This window comes from Triticum dicoccoides, chromosome 5A, assembly GCF_002162155.2.
Source record: "Triticum dicoccoides isolate Atlit2015 ecotype Zavitan chromosome 5A, WEW_v2.0, whole genome shotgun sequence".
NCBI classification, from domain to species: domain Eukaryota; kingdom Viridiplantae; phylum Streptophyta; class Magnoliopsida; order Poales; family Poaceae; genus Triticum; species Triticum dicoccoides.
In genome coordinates this window covers 388,694,512-388,713,685 of record NC_041388.1, presented here as the reverse complement: position 1 = coordinate 388,713,685, position 19,174 = coordinate 388,694,512, and the positions used below count along the sequence as shown (strand labels likewise).

Here is a 19,174-nt window from a genome sequence, read left to right as displayed (position 1 = left end):
GCAGTCTTTGGCCGTATGCCCTAGCTTACCACAGATTTGGCAGCGAGGTGCATCCGGGCGTGATCTAGTGGAGCCGCCACGGCGGCCCCTGTTGTTGCCAGAAGAGGGCCGTCCGCCGCCGCCGCGAGTGGTGTTGTTGCCGTTGCCCCCGCCAAAGGCCTTGCCCTTGTTGCGAGGTGGTCCGCGGTGATGAGAGGAGCCGCCGCCACGGCCACGGTAGGTGGCGTTGGCAAACGACTTGAAGCCGCCCGAGGACTGGAAGAGCGCCACGCGCTGATCAAAGTTGCTCATCATGGAGAAGAGCTCGTCGATGGAGACCGGCATGGTGCGGGCGTCGAGGGCAGACACCAGGGGCTGGTAGTCCATGTCCGGCCCATGGAGAATGTAGGAGACAAGCTCGTCATCTGGCAGAGGCTTGCCGTCCGCGGCGAGTTCGTCCGCGAGGCCGCGCATGTGGGCGAAGTAGGTGGAGACAGATTGAGTCCCCTTCTGCGCGTTGATGAGGGCCGTGCGAATATTGTTCACCCGACTGAGCGACTGAGACGAGAACATGCCCGCCAGAGCAGCCCAGAGCGCGGGCGACGTGGTGATCGCGGTCACCTGCACAAGGACCTCCTTGGACAGATTGTTGAGCAGGTAACCAAGAACCTGTTGGTCCTCCTGTACCCAGATTGGGTGAAGAGGGTTGGGCGTCGATGACTCTTTCCCGTCTTTGTCCTTGGTGGCGAGGAGTCGGGCCGGCTCCGGTGTGGTGCCGTCGGCATAGCCGAAGACACCGGCGCCCCGCAGCTGCGGCATGATCTGGGCGCGCCACAGCACATAGTTCGTGCGGGTAAGCTTCTCCGTGACCTGCTGATTGAGGTTTGGATGGGAGGAGCCGGAGGAAGACATGGCTAGGGCACTAATGGAGATGAGCTAGATGAGATTGAAAGAGGAGGCTCTGTATACCATGTGCGAGAGCGGAAACGTCTTACCTCGATGTGAGGCGACGTGTTGCATGTTATAGGCAGGGGCACAGGATCCCTGATAGCGCATACATGCGGTTGGAGAGAATCGGGAGTACAACTTGGAGAGGAAGAATAGAAGAGATAAGGCTAAGCTAGTTACAAGAGATAAGAGATAACAAGCCGGCCTAACAACCTCTATACGTATCTACGTTGATCTCCATGAGAATACATGAATCCTGCACATATACGCCTTGTTTGACAGTTGACTCAAATTTCCTCATCCCCAAATGTTTGTGAGATAGTGAGAAACGGAAATAGAGGCCACCGATACCATGGTGAGATGATAAGGAGCTGCAAAAGGTCGTTGACTAGATGAACTCCATACATGTATCGTTTTATAATGCTTTTGTCACTCAATGCTTTGATTATTGCCCCATGTATTTTGTTCGTTCGTTAATTCATCCTCATAAAAGGAAACAATCATAGGTCGTTATTTTCGTTTTTAGAGACTAATTACCTGAAGTTGTGAGTGTTTATATGTCATCAATAACTGAAACTGAGTCACTTATAAGAAAGGCGAAGGTAGACCCCCACTGGCACAATAGATAAAACCATCTCTTTATTCTTTATAGCAATCACTTCTACGGCTCCATAATAAACAGCGAACCTATATTTTCAGGGTGTCAATGAATCTCTTCCCTTGACGGAAATGTTCAAAGAGCCCAGCCACAAAATCCTTGGCCACCATTTTCTTATATCTTGGCGGTCGCTTGTCATCCAGCAAACCGGGCGCTGGCTCCAACATCGTTTCTGCATCCACGGCGTAAAACACAGCCAAGGAAAGCCTATCCTTCTCGACGTTCGTCACCACTCTGTGAACCGGGCTCGTAAAGATTCCATTGTTCATTATCTGCGTCAAAGTTTTACATACAAGTTAATGAAGCATCAGGGTTCAGGAGATAGGATATAACACCGACCATTACCATTACATATTAATCAAGAGAGTAAGTGTGTATGTAGTAGATGCTTACTTCTAGGCAGTCTGCTAGGTTAATCAGCAATGTGTGAGGCTTTGCTGGAACATTGTACCATCTCCCATCTCTCTGAACTTGCAAGCCACCGACGGTGTCATCGTTGAAAAGGATGGTAAGGAGACCACCGTCGGAGTGAGCCCTGAGGCCCAAAACTAGGTCAGGCCTCGGACATGGAGGGTAGTAGTTGAATCTAGCAAACCCGGGGGCCTTGTTTGATATCTGGTTGACGAAGTAGTCCTCGTCAATCTCCAGGAGCTTGGCTATCGACCGTAAGACGAGGTCTCTTATTTTCTTGATTCTTGATGCATACTCTTGTAGCACATCCCTGTAGAAAGACTCTGGAACAGTTTAGTCAAATAAAAGCTTCTGGTCCTTTAATTCAGTTTCTAACTTTTTATGAGTTGCCTTTGAATACCCTTTTTTAAGAGGGTAAATACCCCCTGACTTTGGATATCTTTTAAAGAAAGCAATTATTAATCAACAAATTGCACAAAACTACACCGCGAGCAACAAAAGAACTACGTACATCACTAAGAGAAGTTTACAACAGTCTATATTCACATAGGGAAGTTGCGTCTTTTTTAAAAAGAACTTAGCCTAACTTCATTATAGGAAATGGCATGATAACACGGGTCCAGTAGCAAGAGAGACATGCAATGCCCATTGACTAAATCACAGAGTACGTTTACCCAGAGTGGAGTTTATGACACTATTCTTTACACTGTGCCTTCCTTTGCATTGCAACTAAGCTAATACAGTATTAGAAATGTGAAAAACATCACTCAAGGTAGGGGAGCAGGTAACCTGAAAGATTCGGGGTGACTGGGCCACTTGGCGAAATTCCTCTCATCCTCCGGCTCCACTCTCAGATGCAACCGGTCGCTCCAGTTGAGGACCTGATCGTCGGACACCACCTTGTCACTGCCATACCCTTCCACCTGGTAGTCCTTGCCGTTGCCGTCCACCAGGTTGCTGCATTTCTGCCTCTCCTCCGCCGGCTGCCGGAAGAACTCCCTCGACACGCTCGTCATGGCGTCCATGAGAGAGTCCTCGATCCCATGGTTGGTGGCCTGGACAAGTGTTAAACAGTCTCAGCAAGAGTTCAGTAACTTCAGAAACTAGTTGATCCATGCATTATGGTGCACGCAGACGCTCGCTCACCAGGAAGAAGCCCCAGGTCTGCAGAGCCGCCCGGAGCCTCTCGGCCACGTCGGCGTCCGTGAGCCGGCTAAGGTCGACGAGGGGGATGGGCTCCGGAAACTCGTCGGCGGCCAGCAGGTCGCCGTGACGGTCTTGCTCCGGCAGCACGTACTGCCGCGGCGGCTCCTCGGCGCCGGCCGCCGCCAGCTCCTGCACCGTCGGCCGCACCATCGGCGACGCAGCCATTTCTGTGCTTGGGTGAGACGCAGCCATCTTGAAGTTGAAGATGGAGGGGCCGGTATGTATAGCCTCGAGTGTGTGCCTCGATTTTCCTTTTCCAAATTTGTCTTAATCCTCCTCCAATCATTCTCTGGGCGACGTCATGCATGACGCACTCGATGCGACTCTTCTTTGTCCGTCGCAATCGTATCATACTCCAGTCAAGATCGCGACTGAGCTATCTATCCAGTGCTCCGATGTGAGCTCAGCCGTTGGATCGTGATCCAGCGGGCAGCACACGCGATGTGGACCAATAGCACCAGTGGCCACTGGCCAGGCTGAGCTGAATTGATGGGGAAAGTATTGACAAAAACTGGACCATTGTCCAGATTCATAGTGGCTGACAAGTCAAATTTGAGAAAGTTTTTTTTTGCGAAGTGACCGACAGTTTCCTGGCCCAATTCCAGTTGATTTCTGTTCATAATCAGGTTTTCTCATGATTTCAGCACAATAATCATTTAGTAATCTTCAAGCCTGAAGGGAGTGACCCGTTAATATCAAGTAAGTAAGAGGATTTTGACAATTGACAAGGAAAAATGTAACGCTGCAACAACGCTGCCATTCCAACAGATTAAAGTATTTGTATAATACTGCTACATGAAGTTTGAAGAGCACAAAGATAACACATGGAGTACAAGTCTCGGCATTCTACAGTGTTTTCAAGACTATCTTGTTCAGTTATTGTACTCAGGTCAGTTTATTTGTAGTAGGAAACACCAGCTCGGCGGCTCCTTGACGCCGGCCGACGCCAGGTCTTGCACCATCGGCGTCTCGTCGGACGCAGCCATTCTGTTATTTCTGTGCTTGGGTATGTGTTTGGTTACTACTGTTCACTTGAAGTTCAGAGGGGGAGGGGAGAGAGGGGATGGGGTTATACATAGCCTCGAGTCATTTTCTGGGCGGATCATGCATGATACACTCCACACGACTCTTCTTTGTCAGTCACAATCGTATCATCCTCCAGTCAAGATTGCATTGCGACTGAGCTAATAGCCATAGGTTTTCAGTTGTGTCATCCTTCAGTCAGACTGTGAGTGCTACCACTATCCTATCTTCAGTCAGTCAGATTGCATTGCGACTGAGTGCTACCACCATCCTATCTTGTACCACACGATCGAAAATAGCACTAGTGGTCACCGGCCAGGCTGAGCTGAATTGATGGGGAAAGTATTGACAAAAACTGGACCATTGTCCAGATTCAAAGTGGCTGACAAGTCAAATTTCAGAAAGAATATTTTTGACTGACAGTTTCCGGGCCCAATTCAAGTTGATTTCTGTTCATAATCAGGTTTTCTTATGACTTCAACACAATAATCATTTAATCTTCAAGCCTAAAGGGAGCGACCCGTTAATATTAGTAAAAAGAAAGGGACAATGGCAATTGACAAGGAAAAAAGTAACGCTGCAAAAACCGATAATATCAGTATACTACTGCTACATGAAGATTGAAGAGTACAAATATAGCGCATACAAGTCTCAGTATTCTAGAGTATTTGCAAGACTTTCTTGTTCAGCTGTTGTACTCAAGTCAGTATGTTTGTAGAAAACACCAGCAAGGCAATAACATTAATAGACATGGAAGTAAAAAGTGATATTTCAGATAGCTAAGGTGCAGAGTGCAGACTGCAGAGTATAAGACTACACCAGTTATCCATAATCCTTCACGGAATACAGAAACACCGAACCATGCATATCTTGCCCAGCAGTTGCTAGCCTTTGATATTTCAAATTATTTTGTAAGACTATGCTAGCGAAAAACTAACTAGACGGTCGACAAAGGCCTCCCGATGAAATGCCTGAATTGCATCACCATCAGGCTCACCGAGAATTATCTGGCAATTTGGTAGGGCTTTTTGGAGAGGCAATATTTTTGTTTCAAGAATATCGGATGTATCCAGATGATCCTTCTGGAGCCACTCTGGTCGATCACTCTTCGATGTAAATAGCAGCAGTTGGTTGAGACTAGTAGAGTTCCTCAACACAAACCTTAGTAGCCTCATCTCATTGTCACCCCCCTTGAAATTCGTCATCTTGAGCAACTTAAGGTTCTCAAGGCAACCCTCTACTGGCTCTTCCTCTGATTGCCCTCCATCAGATAGCTCTTCATCTGACCAGTCTTCCTCTGACTGATTTTCCTCCGACGCCTCTCCCTCTGGCAGCTCGTCTCGAAGCTCATCTTCCTCTTCTGATAGCTCTCCCTCTGGCAGCTCGTCTTGAAGCTCATCTTCCTCTTCTGATAGCTCTCCCTCTGGCAGCTTGTCTTGAAGCTCATCTTCCTCTTCTGCCAGCTCTCCCTCTAGTAGCTCCTCCTGAAGCTCATCTTCCTCTTCTGGTAGCTCTTCCTCTGGCCCATTTTCCTCAGGTGCCTCTTCTCCCCGCAGCTCCTCCACTGGCCCATTTTCCTCTAGTAGCTCTTCCTCTGATTCTGATTGTTCTGAGCCCAGTCTATAATAGTGACTATTTGTTGGAAGCTGCAACAGAGCATAGTAAGCATTAGGAAGAAGTAAAGCACAGCAAGAGAAAGTATACAATACAATGTGTATTAAATAAATGCATCCCTAATGGCCATAGTGCAATCTGTTTAGCAACCAAGGTCATCTTGCACTCTAGTATCTTCACCTGCACAAACAGCCTCTCTAAAAGAGGGGGGCAGCAGGCCACCATGAAAACGTAAATGTCATCCAGGCTGCTGTTGTACATTGCAAACATCAGCAGCTGCAGCTCTCTCAAATTCCTCAATTTGCACGACGCGGCACCACTTTTGGTTAGTGATCTCTCACGAGCCTTGGCAGACACTCTCTGCAAAGAAGTCTATGACCAATGAGTAGCTGAGTAATGCAATTAAATCGATGGAATGGAATGGAATGCAGTAAGCAACGAACCCGCAGGGCACTGCTGCAGAGGGTAAGCACGGTGAGGCTTGAGAGGTTGGTGAGTGCCTGAAGCCAATTTCTTGGCACCCCTGCAGGCCAAGCAAAATCGAAACAGAGTGGGGTGCCGAGAGGCCGGAGGCGACCGGCAGGTCCGCCGAAGCATAGGTAAAGGTCGGCGAGCGCGCAGGTGGCAGGGATTGTCAGGGCGCGGATGTAGGAGCCGCTGTAGCGGAAGGAGCGAAGGCTGGGCGCCTCCATGGTACAAATGTCTCTCACCCCTCCGCACTCCGCGACGGTGAGGCTCCTCAGGTGCGGCCCGGCGGCCTCGAGGTTGACGAAATCGAGGCCGTCGCAGTAGCGCAGGTCGAGGGTGCGGAGGAGGGGGCACGCGGCGACCAGGTTCTCGACGGTGTGGTCGGAGAGCGTGACGCCGTCGAGGTAGATGACCTCGAGGACGGAGAAGGTGTGGGAGCGGGCGCAGAAGGGCTTGGAGAGGCCGACGCGGATGCCGCCGACGGTGAGGCGCGTGAGGTGGGCGTCGCCCCGCGGGAGGCGGAGCTTGAAAATGAAGCCCAGGGCCCGGTGGGCGAAGTCCACGTGGAGGTCGGCGGCGTAGTCCAGGATCCGGTGGACGCCGTCGGGCTCGAGGTCCCCCTTGCCGATCTGGAACGTCAGGGAGAGCCGGTCGAGGCGCCGCCGGCCGCGCCGCTCCAGGGACTCGAGGATCGGCGCCGGGGGCGCGTGGGTCTTGAGTCGGAGGTCGAGCGATGAGGGCGCCGGCCAGCGGTGCGCCCAGAGCGCGCGCCACCCGGTGGAGAGCGCGCCCGTGCGAACGGCGGATTTGAACGGGAGGAGGCCGAGGATGTGCAGCCGCAGCGCCTCCGGCAGCGACGAAATACGGTCCTCCTCCGCCGCCCCCGCGCCTGGATGCGCTCGCTCCCCTCCCTCGCCCGTCCGCCGCCTCTTCGAGCCGCCACCGGAGTCCAACTCCGTCGCCATTCCCTCCCGTCGCCGATCAGCCACCACCCCAGTGCTTTTGCTTCCTGTGACGGGCCGCTCGGCATTAACACTTAACACTAGTCTCATGGGCTGTTATTGTTGGGCCAGGTTTACCCAGTTCCACTGGCCCAGAACTCGGAATCTTTCGGCTGCGGGCCTGTGGGGGACAGAGCGCTTTGCCTTTTCGTCAGCCTTTTGCCATTCCCTCAAAAAAAAAAGTTAGCCTTTCCATTATTCGATCTTTTTTCCTTTTGCCCTTGTCTTCTTCCTCGCCGCTCGTCCCCTTAAACCCTCCCATGGCGGCCCGCCCATGCTCCCGCGGCTGCCCCAAGCTCCGGCGCCTCCTCTCCTCCGCCGCCGCCGCGAACCTCCCCCTCCTGTGCTCCTAGAGGCGCACAGCCAAGGGCTCCCTGGCGGATTTGGATGAATGCCACCGGCCGGCCGCCCCATCTCCTCTCCCCAGCGAGATCTAGGCTGCAGCCCCAAAGAGAACTAAATATTCTCCCTCTCCAACTCGCGCGAGCTTCGATCCGGTGCCCTGCGGCCGGCGTCCCCGAGACCGGCCCCGGCCCCAAACGCGGTTCCCAACCCGACGCCCCCCTCCCGCACGCTTGCGGCCTCCGGGAGCATCGCGCGGTCCTACATTTCGTTGCGGGTAAGCGCTCACTTGAGACTCCAGAACAATCATCCACTTTCTGCGTTGTGTTTGCACAACAGTTTCTGATCTTGTACATGCCACGGTTGATAGTTCAGTATCTGCTCCAGTGCAGCGTTAGTGTTAGCGAGTCAGATTGGAATAAGCCATCTTCTTTTTCTTAGGGGAAAAGTGTAGTGTAGTGCCCTTGATTGACTTGAAATAATGATCTGGAAGATTGACGGTCTTTAGACTAGGAGGGGTGTTCAAGATTGCAGACTAATAATTGCGTGACAGATTGTCATAGTTAGGATTTGTTCTAGAGGCTGCTTGAACCAAGTAACATTGGCGACTCGTAGTGTGATAACTTTTATGGTATGTATTTACAAGCACATAAGAATGGCGAGGTTGGTGCCCATTTCCCAGACTACCTTTTACATCTTTGTTCAACAAAAAGCTTGTAATGGTTTGTTCCATACAGATCATGAACGCCTAACTGTATTTCTGCAATTATCACTGTCTTAACACCTTACTCTTAACACCTTAAAACTTTGTCTTCTATTTTCGCTGTTTGATTTTGTGAAAGATCCTCATAGAACTTTCCCAACATAACATGCCATCTTCGCCAAAATTTCCGTAGGGTTGGCTTAGGTGCCACACAATGGATCCTGTCTTTTATACAGCGTCATGCTCACTTGTGGTATATGCTTTCTGGAGCCATATATCTGGACCAGTTGTTAGTTAATGTGCATTACCTAATTCTCCAAAGTTATATTTGTGGCCATGTATAGTCTTTGTATTTTCCCTGTTGTATAAGGGGCTTTCTGCATATTTCCCTCACATGTATGTGTATATATAGTGGACTATGGCCCCATGGGAATTCGAGTTGCATAGCCCTAGGTTTAGTTTCTCTCCTCCCACCGCACGCGCAGCTCGTGCTCAATTCCAATCGATCCCGGTCTCCGTCCTCTATTCCGGTATTCCCTGCCGCTCCCTCAGGTGGAGCCCTGATTCCTCTCGCTCATGTAGCTCTCGATCGAAGCTTCACAACGCGATATCCCTGATTGGATCGCAATCTTTCAGATTCGATCTAGTTTATCGTAATTAATGTCCATAATAGAGCAGATTTTTTGGGTAAAATTATCAGTTGATAAATGCTCTTCTTCTACTCAGTTTACGGTACAATGTTCAAGAAATCATTTTCATAGAAGTATATACCAAATTACCAGTACTTTTGTAACTTTTGTTAGGTGACTCCTTTCCGCTCAGTGTTTATGGTGCCGCCTGTGTACCAGGAGCCTAGTATCATGCCGATCAATACAAGAACGGAGAAGGAGTTGGAAGAAAAGGTAAAAGATGACAACATCTCTTGCATTCATTTCTTTTCCATCTTCCCTTTGAGCACATCGGTTGTATCTTGGGTTTCTCTCTTCTTTCATCAGCTAGAAGAATTTTTTATGTACTTACTTACGAAGCCTTTTATCCCAAACAAGTTGGGGTAGGCTAGATATGAAACCCTTTCACGAGGACTTCCCAGGAGGTCACCCATCCTAGTACTACTCTCGCCCAAATGGGTTTCATACCCAAAAGACTGGCTAGTTTTTACGTTGGCTCGCCAAGCCTATCACAACCCTTAGATATGAAACCCTTTCACGAGGACTTCCTAGGAGGTCACCCATCCTAGTACTATTCTCGCTCAAATGGGTTTCATACCTATGGGACTGGCTAGTTTTTACGTTGGCTCGCTAAGCCTATCACAACCCTCCTCCTTTACCCGGGCTTGGGACCGGCTATGCCTAGAAGAATTTTTTATGTAATTCACAAAAAAATCAATTTTTGTTTGAATGGTCCTAATAGTTTTACTTGTAGGAGGTGTTATGCACGCACAAAAAGCCCAAAGCTACAGGGTGTGTTGCCCAACCGCTGCAGGAAATTGAACTCGCCATTGAGAGTGAGAATAAAGGGCATGGTGATCCTTCACCAAAAGAGTCTGCTTGTGTTGTGCTGAGCAATGGTGAAGCAAATGGTTGCAGTGAGGGGCATGTTCTTGGTATTTGAAATTCTTATCTTTTTTAATTCTTCTCATGATTCTTTTAGCCACTGTTAAATCTGATTGATTTCAGAATAATCAATACAGCCTTTAAATAAAATGTTATGGTTTCATATAAGATGGACAAAGAGTTATATCTCTTAAGTATGGTTGTGTTAGCCAAAATTTAGATATCAATGTACTTGAATGGAAAATTTGAATAACTTATTGCTGCCTATATAATGAGAGACTGGATGATCTTATAACCTCCTCATCTGTATATGTACTCCCTCTGATCGTAAAAAGTGGGCGTAATTTTCTGGGCGTGTAGATTAATGAATGATAGAAGAGAACTGGCCTTCTTATTTCCCCAAAACTGCCCCTAATTAATCACGCGTTCATGGAAGTAATTGACATCAGTCATTAGCCAGATTAGGAACACACAAACTACCACACAAGATTTGGAATAACTACCACATGAGATTTAAGGAAAAGGCCAATAGGATGGAGACGATTAAGAGGCAATCTTGGTAGGCCACGGAGAAACAGAGACCTGACACTGTTCTTGCGTGGAAAAAGCGTGATTTTTTCACGGACATAGAGAGTGATATTTATAGTACTACTATAACATTAGCTTCAATTGTTAAGAGAAGTGATATATCAGAAGAAAGTGACATTGATCTGGCATGAAAACAAGGTAATGTGGACATAGCACTGAAGCTAACTTACATGGATACTAATTTCTCTGGCTTCTGCAGTCTGTCCAGGATTACAAAATTCACAATAACTCGTTAGAATGATTCTTAGTTTACTGCGAAATCCTTCTCTAGAAAATTGACAGTTTAAACCATTGACTCGTAATATAGATAGCATGTAAGCATCTTCTTTATATCCTTCTGGGCGGTGTTTTATCTTTTGGTCAGAAAACGATGGTGCTTTATCTTATCTACAGTATTAACAGTTTCTTCACAAATTACCTGTTGCATGGTGTACTTTCTCGTGATGATGTATACCTTGGGCAAATGTCATGTCCAAATTCCGAAGACATGACTCGGGTAGAAAGGATCATTACAGTTCAAATATTCCATACAGTTAAGAAGTTAATGATCTGAATGTTCAGTATTTTGGTTCAAGAGTATTTTAACTAAGAATACAGTGTTTCAAATAAAATCTTGGACACGGAACAAGGGATGCATCACTCTAGCAATATATGCATAAATCTTATTTTTGAAGTTAAACTGTTGTTTTATAATTGCTGATTTTGTTTGAATTCATAGGCGGTGCAAATGAAGAACCAGAAGCAAGGTCGAGACTGGCTCAACTCTGCAGTGCAATTGGCTGGAAGAGTCCAACATATGAGTTTCAAGAACATGGACATGGCCATACAAAACTGTAAGCTTTCCTATTAACCCGCGAATCTGTAATTTGTTTTTTATGTGCTTTCAACAGATATAGGCGCATTGTGCATTATATTACCTCAAATGTAATATTGTCCATATTATCATAGGCAAAGCCACTAGTGGCTTCCTCCGCAAGGTGTGACAGTTACTGGCCATTCTATACTCACTTGAGTGTTCTTTGAACACTTTGTGCTGTACTACCAGCTCGTATGGCATGCATAGCTGATAATCGAGCTGCATTCCTGATGTGCCATGCACTACTGTTTGAAAATTGAATAATTATACAAGATCGTGCAGTTGGTAAATCCAATGCTGATAAACACTGCAATGGCAATAATGGAATGGTGATAAACACTGAAGGCTACTCAGAAGTAGCCCAGAAGTCCATGTTCTTTTGAGAAAATTTCTATAGTTTCATTAGCTCGGGCTAGCTACCACGTCAACGCTAATAAATAACAACTCTGATGTCTTATGTTTTCTATTCTGGGCGGTGGAAAATGCATCTGGTTGATAATTTGCTTAAGATGGTAGGTAGAGTTTGAAATAGAAATGGGCATATCTGATGTTCTATTAACACTGCAGGTTCACATGCAAGGTGAGTGTTCTTGTGGAGACGTTCACAGACACTGTTGTGGAGTGCATCAGTGAGCCCAAACCCCAGAAGAGAGCTGCCCAGGAACAAGGTGCTGAAGGTGTGTTATGGACCCTCAAGCGCCTTGGTCATGTGAAATAGCTCTAGACGTCCTCCATCAGGCGTGGCGCGACGTCTGTGTACCCTCTTGTTACCATCCGATCCATCATAAGAGCGGTATCTGCTCTTTCTTGAATCCATGACTCAACCTGCGATCATGTTGTCAGCTGATGCTTATGCACGGTTAAACTTGTTGCTCTGTCGGTCGTGTTCTAATTTCATATTGCTTTAGATCTCTATACAAACGAGTGAAGTGAACCCATCTCCAATAGTCCAATAATTCTTATCTTTAGACCATTCTGAGCCATTTACGAACATTACACCGAATATGATCAAGACATTTATGGCTCCCACATAAATAAGAAGTTGTGCGACAGCTACAAAGTAGGAATTTAATAAAAAATAGAATAAGGATATACAAACAAGAACTAATCCCAGCGAAAAGGCAGAATAAATGGGGTTGGTAAGTAATACTACTCCTAGACCCCCTAGTAGAAGAACAAATCCCCAAAATAGCATAAGAATCTCATGTATTGGTCCAGGTAAATCCATTATGGATAAAAAGAAATTAATAGTATAATTTTTTTCATGAACTGACTAAAACTAAAGGATTCAAGGAAGGAAAAAAGGATTAGGGTATTTTTTGTGTATAAACTGTATAGTTAGAAATTATATTATATCATGAAAATCTAGTCTGATTTAAAATAAGAAAGAATTTCCAATAAGCAGTAGTTTTTCGTTTTTCTTTATAGTTTAATTTTAAAGTTTAATAAAGAATTGTTAGATTTTTATAACAAAAAGACAAAATCAAAGTTTAGTAATCAGTAATCGTTCTTGAATTCAAAGATTTTTCTTTGTTTATTTTACTTTTAGACGAATTCCTAATTGTTTGAATTGTGTAATCTCCCATTATGGAGATTGGTAACCGACTTAAAGCAATTTGATTGTAATTCAATTCATGACGATCATAGGTAGAAAGTTCATATTCTTCAGTCATTGATAAACAGCTTGTTGGACAGTACTCAACACAATTACCACAAAATATACAAACTCTGAAATCAATACTATAATTAAGCAATTGTTTTCTTTTAATATCCTTTTCAAATCTCCAATCCACAACGGGTAAATCTATTGGACATACGCGAACACATACTTCACAAGCAATACATTTATCAAATTCAAAGTGGATTCGCCCTCGGAAACGCTCTGGTGTAATTGATTTTTCATAAGGGTAGTGAATCGTTGCTTAAGCAAGGGCTCTAGCTGAGTTATGTTCTGTTTTAAGTAGGAAGATAGTATCAGGAGTAGCAGCTATGTTCAAGCACAAGTACACATGCTACAACCTCTTCGACGACGTTATCAGGCCGGTGTTCTGAAACCTGGATGAACACTGGATATCAGGAGTTGCATCCTGAATGGTCAATTTTTTGTTAAGATTCAGTTCGTTTGGTGCGGTGAGCCTGCATGTTTATGCTCAGAGCATACATGCCACACGAAAACTGAACCAAGGCGAACTAGTGTTCGTGTGGTGCAAACGGGAACACAAAATCAACCCGTGAAGCACACAGAAGTTTTATATAAGCAAGTAGATGAATGGAACGCCCGAACGACATTTACACTTGCACAGCATGGCACCTCTCTCGTTGTCATGCCATGGCGCTCATAGAGATTTCAGTGGAGTCCGAAAACCCGATGTCTCGGCTATCATGCCAGCGACAACACACATTGTTGCCTAAAACGCTTAGCTAGTGCAACAAGGAACCATACGTTGGGTGTTCAGAATTTTAACCGCGTGTTCACGCTTACAAAGTTGCCCTAAATCAACTGGAATTCGACCAACATTATCCAGGCGCAGAGGGGGTGCTTTCAACTTATTGGCAGACTGAAACGGGCAAACGTTTACAACGTAAAAACTTTGGATTAAATTTGAAATTTTCATGAAATCGGTTGAAAATTTATGACACTGTCCGCGTGCAGAGGAGCTACTTTGAGCTTATTGACTGATCAAAACTTGCAAATGTGCTCCCCAATTTCATTTGTTCGCTAGTGTTAAAAATTAGTCCTTTGGAGTAATCATAGGGCCTCTCTAGATCTCCGTCGACTGAACTTTTCTGAAGTGTCAGTCCATTCAGGAAAGTGCAACTTGCACTCTTTTGCCCTGTTGCATTTTTTCTATGAATGGACTGAAACTCAAGGAAATCTCAATCGAGCGAGACCTAGCAAGACCGGTAATCGTGTTCTAACTCACTGGAATTGGGTTGGTGATTTACGATTCTAATTCTCGCGGCAGTCAATCACTATTATATCCATGCTTGTGTCGTGGGTCATTTGGAATGAGAGAACGCAAGAGTGTTCCGGCATAAGAGCACGCCTCTGCCATTTCTACTCAACATCATCGTCGACGAGGCAAACCTTTGGATCACCGCCGGGGCAAAGAAGTTAGGGTCTTTTTTATTGCGAGAATAATTGACATGCCGTATTCTAAGTGTGTATTGTAACAAACTCTTCTCTCATTTTTTATTGTTTATTAATTTATAACTCTTCTCTCCTTATTTAATATATGAGGCAAATCTTTTGCCTTCGTTTCAAAAAAAAAACTATTGTATCCAGGATCCAATTCTTGTACGAACTAGTGAGAGGCAAACAAGATGTGAATACGACTCATGAGTAAAATCTTTTTGAATAGGCTGCGCCATTTATGCACAACCCTCCAAAGCTCACCCATCGTGCGTTGGCGTTGCCATACCTTTTGACATCGTCAGTACAAGACTGTATCCGCACAGGTGGCAACAGATGTCGATTTTTACTCGTATATACGCCACCAGGAGATTTGCAGTGTCCCAAACGTGTGATGTGATCTGCCACGACCAGCGACAGCGCCAGGAGATATTTTTACTTTCTTTTCTTTTTGGCGAAGAAGAGCGGTACAAGTGGGCATTACGTGTCCGCGTGTATGTATGTATATCTAGTTCGATCCGGTCAAATACGTACAAATTAGTATACTCAGTTTATCATTTGTTGATCCGCTAATATTATAAAGGTAGGGTGTGCGTGTGTGCGTTCATAGGGATGAGTGTATATGCATGTATATGAGCGCTTGTGTTTGTACTGATGCTAAAAAAATAAAAATAAAAAATAATGTTATAGCGATCTTGATTGCGAGATCAGTTGACTAGTACAGTACAGTATTATTTTTATTCCACTAAGTAAAGCGTCCCGTGGATTTTCGCACGACTTTTATCTCGCGGCGCGACGACCGTTCGTGTTCTTGCGCAAAATTCATCCAATCCAATCCGGCGACCGGTCGGTGCACCACATGTTGCATGTACCTGGGCAGGCGGGCTGCGTGCATCGAACGAACCGGACGCACGTCGCTGGCGCCCGTGCTGGCGCATGGCGTGCATCCACCCAAGCCAGGACCAGGAGCCACCGCCACAGCCACGCACGGCCGAACTGGGAGGGGAGCACAGCGCTGTCCTGTGCCACGGAACGGAGACGGAGTTCTCCGTCTTGTGCGTCGGTCCGAGCTTATCTCTCTGCCCGCGATGGTCTTTGCCCGGGCCGGCCGGCCACGCGAGGGAACTGCTGTGCGGTGCCATCCCCCCACATGGCGTGCCCGCGATCGAGTCGCACGCGCCACTGTTCCTATCCAGGAATAATGTTGCGTTACTACTGAATGTGGGTGGACAGCGCCCCAGTCCCATTGCTGTTCATCCTTATCTCACTTTTTGTTGAAGAAAAATCTGTTTTAATCTCCCCAACTTCACTCCATTAGCTCGATCGATTGCAGTTCCAGGAGGCATGATTTGGGAGCTTAATCTCCCCGGCTAAAGTACGGTTCGGGGGCCGGCTTGGCCCCGATGACAGCTGCTTCGGCACCGGCACAGGCAGGCCAGGGACCGCTGGGCGGCCCGACCCCGTGCCGGTCGCCCACCGGCAGCAGCGAAGCGAAAGACGGGGTGGGGGACATCGACTGCGCACGCCCAGCTAGCTCCGCTCCGCTGCTCCGCTGGCCGGACCCGGATCTCGGGAGCGGAGGGTCCGTCCTCTCCTCGCGTGCGCATCGATCGCCGGCGCGGCGCGGCGCGTAGGTACGTCGGTCGCTCCGTTGCTGTCAGCGATCATGAGGATTGCTCGGCGGTGGCGTGGCAGCCCGCGATTCTTGTCGCCCCAAAGCGTGGTCAGTTCATAATCATATCATATCGCGGGTCGATCGGTCACGGGCTGGAATGATGTGCGATGCTTTATGTTATGCCATGCCATTGTTGGACTGGACATGCGTGCATGCATGGCATATGAGCGAGCGGGGAGATCTCCTTTGTTGTTTTGCGGTTTTTGGTTCGGTACGTGTAGTGTAGGTGGTGTGTCAATGGTATGCCAGGCCCGTGGGTGGCGGTCTGTGCGCCGTCGATGTCACGAATCTTGGGTTGGGGAGCTCGCCTCGCTCTGGTGTTACGTTTATTTTAGGAATGAAGGACCTCTATGCAGTCAATTGAGTTTTCTCTTTTACGTCTCCAAAGGCGCATTAGTTGTTGAGAAGATGGTCTTATCGTATGTCGTGCATACGTGAGAAGATAAAAAAACAAATTATACAGTTAGTCATTTTTTAGTGTTATATCTAACGATTAATATTTACATGCTCCTAAATGTGTTGAATGATTAAAAATAAAATAACGGTTTTCCTTATAAACTGGATCAGTCAAAGCCTAAGGAGTGACTCTTGGCTTTGGCCACTTTTGAGCAATATATATTCAGGTGGGAGAACTCTATCATTCCTCAAAAATTTAAAAGCAAAATAGAAAACACATAGTTAAGAGATGACATCGAGTAAAATGGATATAATTCTCTTGTTCTTCTTAGTGAGAGATCATCTCTTGGCTAAAAACAAGATACCCCCTTTTCTCATTTCTTTCTCTTCCAACTCAACAATTGTCATGCGTTGTATTGCTAAGGGCAACTCTAGCAGATTCGGCACATCGGCAATCGTCATATGTGATATGGAACACACCCCATATGGATATGGCAAACCAGTTCCCCTGCATGCATGGACCATTTGTCCAGGGTCGTACGTTTTTTTAGCCTATCGACAACAATTTAGATGAAACAATGAGCATAATTCAACAACTAATATTAAAAATAATTAGCCCAATTTAATAAATAATCCAATCTAATAAATTGGTTTAAATGAAAATAAATGAATTTTGAATCAATTTTAAGTGCTTTCCCCAGCTAGCTGCCAGCAATTGTTGACGAAAACCTCCTTCAACTGATGATGGGAGGCTTGGTTTTCAATCTTCCGGTACACCTCAAGAAGTGCTTTAATGCGGTTATGGTTTCTGCAGGGACCTGATTGGTCCTCCATTAGGTTCATAGTCAATGGGCCTGATATTTCCCTTTCATCCTCTATGATCATGTTGTGTAGGAAAACATAATCTATCATGATATTTGCCAAGACATACTTGTTAAGTTGTTATTGAAATGAGTAGCCTCCTGGACAATTATAAACCTTGATTGCAGCGCTCCAAATGTTCTCTCAATGTCTTTCCTCTAAGCTTCTTGTGCCATGGCGAAATTTTTATGTTTCATGCTCTTAGGGCGTCTCCAACGCAGACTCGCAAGTTTGCTCTGGTACCCGTGCATGGACAAGGGGGGACCAATCCGCAGGCACAGATCCCGGAGGCGGCCATCCAACGCTGCATGCATAAATTTCATGCTGGATTTCAAGTAACCGGATGATATTCATGCAAACATGACGGATTTTGACATAAATCGGACGAAATTCATTACATTTCGAACATCTTTCATTACATCTCGAACATTTAGAACAAACAAAATCGCCCCGACCCTAAACCTATTCTACAGCGGCGGCCTCGTCCATTTCCTTTGTAATCCACATCGGCGAGCACGTCCTTCATCCGTCTTCTCCATGAACGGCGGCAGAGTTCAAGACCTGTGAAGTGGAGGTGCAAATTTGGGCGAGGAAGACTAGAACATGAGAGACAGACCGGCCCACACGGGACACAATGCCAGTTGGGAAAACGTAGTAGAAAAAACAAAAAAATTGTCCTACGATCAACCTGGAACACTATGAAGATGCAATAATGGTTTGGATCAGATTGTTACCGACTATGAGTTGCAGCGGAAGAACACAAGTCAATGTAGCATCTTCATAGTGTTCCTGGTTGATCACAGAGCGATTTTTTATTTTCTAATATGTTTCCCAACACTCATTCACCAGGGCGGCGTTGCAGTGCGCCTGCACTTGCTCCATGGTCCTGCAGGCAAGCACCGGCTCGGGCTCCGGTGCGGTGTCGTCGTCGGACCTGTCTCCATTCTCGGGTCGTCTGTAACATCCCAAATTTTCAATTTGGAATGTTATACATTAGATCATCATGCATATTTTATTTTTCTTGCATTTTGGTCGATCCTAGAAATTTCACGCAACTCAAGGACCTTCGGAGAGAGTTGGAGATTTCGTTATTTTCATATTTGAGAGTTTTCTCGAATTTGAAAAGAGGGTCATTTGATTTATTTATTTCATCTTCAATTATTTTTCCGATATCAAAATATGAGAGAGGAAATAATATGACTTTCCCAAAATATAGGAAAAATGAAGATTTAATAAATAGATCAACTTTCGTTTTCCGGTGTTTGTTTGTTTTTCTTTGGATAGGGAAAATGCGCGTTTTCAAAAATTACATTTTAGGTTCAGAGTAAAGTTCATTTTGTTCGGCTCATTTTTAGGAGTCGGGAAAATTTTACTTTAGAATTTTTAGAGCCCGTTTAGATTTTCTTTTCTGTGTTTTTCTGCGCGCGAAACCGTTTAAACAAAAAGAATCCCGCTGGCCAGCCGGGCCAAGGCCCAGGCCAGCCACCGCCGCCCCAGCCTCCCAGCCTCCCGCGCGCAGCGCGCCAGGCGCAGGCAGGCGCCAGCCGCCGCCGCCGCCTCTAGGCCGAGTCCTAGTAGGACTTAGGCTAGGTTAGCCCCTCCCCTTTCCTTTGTTCCGTTTTCTTTTTCATCTAGGATTCCTCTTTCCTACTCTATTTCTTGTCCCCTACCCCAAGTAATCTCTCCCCTCTCCTATATAAATACTCCCATAGACCCCCTCTCTCCTCACACCAAAAACCCAAACCCCCTCTCCTCCCCA

At 46.4% G+C, this 19,174-nt stretch overlaps 1 protein-coding gene and 1 pseudogene across 1 annotated transcript; one reads left to right on the top strand and one right to left on the bottom strand.

Annotated features, from left to right (window-relative positions):
• Nucleotides 1-1,549: 1,549 nt before the first annotated feature.
• Nucleotides 1,550-7,570, bottom strand: LOC119301720 (annotated as a pseudogene).
• A 226-nt stretch (nt 7,571-7,796) lies between these two features.
• Nucleotides 7,797-12,323, top strand: LOC119301719 (endoribonuclease Dicer homolog 4-like). Its single transcript, XM_037578703.1, has 5 exons — nt 7,797-7,927; nt 9,157-9,255; nt 9,776-9,956; nt 11,213-11,327; nt 11,918-12,323. Exons 2-5 carry the CDS (start codon nt 9,181-9,183, stop codon nt 12,066-12,068), a joined length of 522 nt encoding a protein of 173 aa, XP_037434600.1. The 5' UTR covers nt 7,797-7,927; nt 9,157-9,180; the 3' UTR covers nt 12,069-12,323.
• Nucleotides 12,324-19,174: the final 6,851 nt, after the last annotated feature.